The sequence below is a fragment of the Octopus bimaculoides genome, chromosome 18 (genome assembly GCF_001194135.2).
Source record: "Octopus bimaculoides isolate UCB-OBI-ISO-001 chromosome 18, ASM119413v2, whole genome shotgun sequence".
Lineage (NCBI taxonomy): Eukaryota > Metazoa > Mollusca > Cephalopoda > Octopoda > Octopodidae > Octopus > Octopus bimaculoides.
In genome coordinates this window covers 19,880,013-19,886,579 of record NC_068998.1, presented here as the reverse complement: position 1 = coordinate 19,886,579, position 6,567 = coordinate 19,880,013, and the positions used below count along the sequence as shown (strand labels likewise).

Here is a 6,567-nt window from a genome sequence, read left to right as displayed (position 1 = left end):
CTGTTCGTACGCATGCGTCATACAGTCTGCCTTTTACTCTGAGTGAGAGTCCCTTTGTCGCCAGCAGGGGTAAGAGCTCTCTAAACTTTGCCCAGGCTATTCTTATTCTAGCAGCTACACTTTCAGCGCACCCACCCCCACTACTAACTTGGTCGCCCAGATAGCGGAAGCTATCGACTACCTCTAGTTTTTCACCCTGGAATGACATATATATATATATATATGATGGACTTCTTTCAGTTTCCGTCTACCAAATCCACTCACAAGGCTTTGGTCGGCCCGAGGCTATGGTAGAAAACACTTGCCCAAGGTGCTACGCAGTGCAACTGAACCTGGAACCATGTGGTTGGTAAGCAAGCTACTTACCACACAGCTACTCCCGTATGTATGTGTGTGTGTACCTGTTCAAACAATGTCAATTTGATGGAGGGAGGGCTAATGTACAGCACATACATTTGATCACTAAACAAATCATTTGTGCAGATTGATCAGCATAAATTGCTGAACACTCATGTGTCGTTTTGACAAGAGAGTCCATCATCAGCGTTTGTATGTATGTATGTGTGTGTGTGTGTGTGTATGCATGCATGCACATATGTATGGAGAGCTTCTTTCAGTTTCCATCTACCAAATCCACTCACAATGTTTTACTTGGTCCAGAAGTATAGAAGGAGGTGGGGAGCTGGCAGAAGCATTGGCATGCCGGGTGTAATGCTTAGCGGTATTTTGCCTGTGTTTACATTCTGAGTTCAAATTCCGCCACAGTCAACTTTGCCTTTCATCCTTTCAGTGTCAATAAATTAAGTACTAGTTGTGTACTGGGGTCAAATTAATCGACCCCCCCCCCAAAAAAAAAAAATTTGAGCCTTGTGCCTAGAGTACAAAAGAAGTATAGAAAAAGACACATGCTCAAAGTTCTACACAGTGGGACTGACCCCAGAACCATATAGCTGGAAAGCAAACTTATTAGAACACAACCATGCTTGCGCCTTATAAATATCATGTAGTTTTAAGTAAGAGAGACATAGAACAACACTTTTAATGTTTTCTTTTTGTTTTTTCAATTGTTTTGCTCTATTCCAGTTTAGGTCAGACAAGTATGTAAATTAATGAATACATTCAACCCTGAAGCATTTTGCCTTTATTAAGTTTTATGACATTCTTTCTTGAAAGTCACTGCTAGATAAATTACCAGGGTGCTAACCTACTGCACTCAGTGTGTTGACAGCTCATGTATTCATATATATATATTCTTACATATAAGAGACCAAAGTGTACGTACGCCGCTATATATATATATATATATATATATAATACAAAATGGGACAAGAACGCAAAACATCCAGACAGTTAGGTGATACAAAAAAGGGACAACAAAACATCCAGATAGATGATACAAAAAAAAAACAAGGACAGGTCATTTGGAGTTTTCTTTCCTCAGTCAAGTTGCTGGAGCACTGCCTTAACCCAGTGGAGTTTAGACCGGCCAAATCCAGCTGTATCTAATTCCTCTATGAAATTGCTAAAAAAATAAACAAATCACATTATTGGATTCTTGTAGCTTAGAGATAATGTGAGATAAAGCCTTCCCCACTTTTATTCAAGTAAAAGTACCATGAAATTTTTGAAACTTCTTGGTTTTTCCAACGTTTGAAGAGAAGTGTATATCTCAGTTTTTAAATGATATGGCATCAGTACGTAGCGATTCCAACTTCGAAGGTTTTACTTTTGATGATGTACAAAATATAAGTGATTTGTCTACAGATGAATCATATTGACATTTATGAATCTTTGTCGGACAAGGAAGATTTTGATAATGAAAGTGATACTGTATTTTAATTAATTCAAATTAATGTACCTCATCTTGAAAAGTGGCAAAATTGTTGGTGGTTGACATCAGAGATAATTTTAATAACAGGTAAGATGCATTAAGAATTTCAGTTTTAGTGTTTATCCATAATGCTATTGCTTTTACACCTGTTAATCAAATTTACCTGCCCATAAAAGTCAAATTTAATCAGCAAGATCAGTAAACAGCTGCAAACGGTTTGCAGCCATTTACTCAACATGCAGGAATTGAATACCTATTTTGTACATCCTTAACTACCTTTGAAGAGATTCGACTATCAAATAATTTTTAATTTAATTTATTTACTAATTAAATTGACGCCAGTGCACAACAGGTACTTATTTTATTTGGGGTGTAGCTTGTGGGGAGGAATTAGAATACTGAGTGAGAAACTTGGGTCAGTAAAAGGATTTGGTTGTTAGAAATAAGCAGGAGCAAATAGATATGGCAGTAAGGGAGTTCAGATAAGTTGTGAAGATTGTGGTTATAGTTAAGTTCAGAGTTAACCCTTTGTAACTATATTTCTAATTAAATATACCACCAAGGTATTTCAATTAATTTTGAAAAAAAAATTAAGTATTTACTGAGATTTAGCAACTGATCTAGAAAGCATTATCACCATCATCACCATTCCCAGATACTCCTTCCCTCCTACCCTTATATAATTGCAGGGTGTATTTTCTCCATAGCAAGACACCACTGCTTGTACCTGGCATAAAAATCTGTTCTCTAACCCCTCAAATATTCTGTCACTTCATCAAGGAGGCTTTTTTATTCACCCTTTCCCCCTTTTCTTCTTCTTTCCTGTCTTGCAAGTTACTTGGCAATCCCACTAGTGCTAGTAGCACAAAAAAGCACCCAGTACACACTATAAAGTGGTTGGCATTAGGAAGGGCATCCAGCCACAGAAACCATATCAAAGCTGACATGGGGTACAATGCAGCACTATAGCTCACTGGACCCTGTCAAACTGCCAGCATGGAAAACAGATGTTAGAAGAAGATGATGATGATGTTGATGATGACGATGATGATGATGGTGATGATGGTTTTCATGCTGGCAAGGATTAGAAAGATTGTCATGATCCAAAATACTTTTCATTTGGAGCTACTGCCACCTAGAAAGACTAAAGGGCCATGTCTCAATTGTACATTTGATTTTTGACTTTGTTTTTATGACTGGATACCCTTCTTACCACTAACCGCTTTCCAGAGCATAATGGGTACATTTTATCATGGTGCCAACACTGAAGAGGATGTCATGATCTTAACAAACCTAAAATATCCTCTCAACCCTACATTGTCTTTTCTTGTTTTCAAACCACTTTCCAATGTATAGTGATGGTACCAACACTAGAGTGATTATCATGTCTTCAACATAACAAAGATTTTCTCAAATCTGTTGTCACTACTCATGTTACAGAATGTAATGGGTACCTTTTACTGAAGCACAACCACTAGTGAGCCAGTCTTGTATAGTGTAAGAGAAAAGAGCCCTCAATAAACTCTATGATTTGTTTGTTGAATCAAAGGTTTTAAATAAACTTTTGATTGGTGGATTAGAAAATATGAGTACTATAAAAGGAGTGATTTTCATGTTAGTGACCCAAGGTTGGTTTCAAATAGATTTAAATTTCAAAAAATTGACACACAGACACAAGCACACATACAGTGTGAAGGGAGTGAGACAAAGACAAGATTATAATATCAAGTACATTTATTTGGGAGTAGAAGTGACAGAGCCAGTTTAACCCTTTGGCATTCAAACCAGCCACATCCGGTCCAAATATTCTGCCTATTTTGGGTTCAAACCAGCTAGATCTAATCTTGCACACCTACCCTATATTATAATTATTCATAATATAATATTAGGATAAATACTTTATAAGAATTTATCAAGTAGTTAGCGTGAAAAAACCTCATAAGGAAAAAAAAACATCATTTTTTTCCATAGATATATATAATTTAATTTATATAAGGGCATTACTATACAATAATGCCTCACGCTTAGAGGGACTCCATAAGTCAAAACTACTAAAATAAGCACATTTTTACCGATCGCGAGGGAGTTTGCTACATTGGTTATGAAACCAGTGGTTTACCATTAAGTTAAAAGTTTTTAGGAGGTTAGTTCTGAAAGTTGCATTCCCTTGCGATCGGTAAAAATGTGCTTACTTTAGTAGTTTTGACTTATGGAGTCCCTCTAAGCGTGAGGCATTATTGTATAGTAATGCCCTTATATAAACTATATTATAATTATATCACTGAAATCTCAAAGGTACGAGATAATATATGATTAATTCAAAACAATGTAAATAAACAAGCATTACATTTGACTGAGTAATCTGAATGCTAAAGGGTTAAAGGAGATGGAAGTCAATGTATGTGCCAAAGAGAAGGACAGATTCACAATGGTCCAAAATCTAAAGAACACTGATTAAAAAATGAAATATAAGTATTTGAAAATTTTAACAAAGGACATTCTTTTTGTTTGTTTTTTTCCTGAAAGTGATTCGTACCTTTTTTACCTTTCATTTGTTTCAGTCATTTGACTGTGGCCATGCTGGGGCACCACCTTGAAGAATTTTTAGTCAAATGTATCAGCCCCAGTATGCTTCTTTTTTTTTTTCTTCTTAAGTTTGGCACTTATTCTATTGATTCTTTTGCCAAACTGCCAGGTTATGGGGACATAAACACATCAACACCGGTTGTCAAGTGGTGGTGATGGTGGGGGGACAAACACAGATACAAAGACACACATACGTGTGTATGTGTGATGGGATTCTTTCAGTTTCTGTTTTCCAAATCCACTCACAGGGCTTTGGTTGGCCCAAGGCTGTTGTAGAAGACACTTGGTCAAGGTGCCATGCAGTGGGACTGAAACCAGAACCATATGGTTAAGAAGCAAGCTTCTTACCACACAATCATGCCTGCACCTATTATAGTGATATTTTTTAAATGCTTAGCAATTTAATTAAATTAAAGAGTTAAAATATTTGTCCCTTTCTGTCTGTCTGTCTCTCTCTCTCTCTAGAGCTCAGACCCAGCTATTACTTATTTCCAAAGGTCATTGCTCTAGGTAGGTAACAAGCAGCAATTGTTGCTGTATTCAACTCAATAAGTTGATGGAAAGCAACGGCATTATCTGCATAGTTAAATGATGTTGCTGTAAAGTGCATGTGGATGTATTTACTTAGAGAAGCTTGTACACATGCACCAGCTGTCAGTGCACAGTGAGTGCAGCTGGTTCTTCAATTACTTAATTGTCTTCCTGTTTTACACGTTCCCAGAAGTGATTGGTTTGAAACTAATGTGAATGCCTGTGTACAATTTCTGACGATTACCCATTCTGGCTGAGTATTCAGACAGGTCGGGTTTTATAATCTCACAGAAATGACAATTGACAATTAACATGGCATTTCACACCAAATACATACATATACATACAACATACATGTTTGTATGTATGTGCATGTGTGTATGCATCTATGTGCGTATACATATATACGTATACATGTATACATATACATTTCATATATATATATATATATATATATATATATGTATACACACACACACACACACACACATATACATACATACACACACACATATATAACGCAGTAAGAGTATTTAACACTGCAAGTGAATGAATGCATGTGAAATCCTGCATGTGATGAAACACAATACACACACACACACACACACACACACACACACATGCACACAAATGTAGAGAGAAATGTATGTGTGTTAAACTAAAATCCTTTCAACACCAAATTAACTAAACTGACTCAGTTTATCCCTTACAATAAATAGGTCATAGCTTTCCCGTTTGAATGTAATACAGAGCAGTTAAAGTAGCTAATTAAGTGTTGAAAAAAAAGTGTAGACGTTACTAGTTCAATATATATCACAGCCACTGTATTGCAATGAGAGAGAGAGAGAGAGAGAGTGTGTGTGTGTGTGTGTGTGTGTGTGTGTTTGTGTGTGTGTTTCTGTGTGTTGGGGGAGGGGTTATAGAGACATAATTAAATAAGTTTTAACTGGGAATTCAAGATTTTTGCCTACCAGCTAATTCAACCAGCAATGTTTGAATAAGCTAAATGAAACCTGAAATCAAAATCAAACTTAATTTTTATAATGAATTTGATTCTACTGTTAGCATTGAATTACTAATGCTGATCGTCATATGTAGTTGGTATTCTCAAAACTACTTCAAAATAGTCCAAAAATTAACATTAATATATGTGTGCGTGCATGTATGTGTATGTGTATGTGTATTTAGATAGATAGATAGATAGATAGACAGATAGATAGATAGATAGATAGATAGATAGATAGATAGATAGATAGATAGATAGATAGATAGATAGATAGATAGATAGATAGATAGATAGATAGATAGATAGATAGATAGATAGATAGATAGATAGATAGATAGATAGATAGATAGATAGATAGATAGATAGATAGATAGACAGACAGATAGATAGATAGATAGATAGATACGCACATAATCTACATTATTAATTACTGTACACATTCCATATAGCATGGGTTGGATAGTTTGAGAGGTAAACTTTGGCATGGTTTCTATGGCTTGATGCCCATCCTAATTTACAGCATGTACTGGGTGCTTTTTTCCATGCCATCAACACTAACGAGGCTACCTTGCGGCTTGCAAGAGTATACATCCCCAAAACAACAACTATATAT

The 6,567-nt window shown here is 35.9% G+C and overlaps 1 protein-coding gene across 1 annotated transcript in view; it reads right to left on the bottom strand.

The window, feature by feature from the left end:
- Window positions 1-3,077, bottom strand: part of LOC106874299 (high affinity choline transporter 1) — a 43,443-nt gene extending 40,366 nt beyond the window's left edge. The window contains exon 1 of the mRNA XM_014921982.2: window positions 3,045-3,077. Coding sequence (XP_014777468.2) covers window positions 3,045-3,077 — 33 coding nt within the window. The remainder of the gene's footprint in view (window positions 1-3,044) is intronic.
- Between the last annotated feature and the right edge of the window lie 3,490 nt (window positions 3,078-6,567).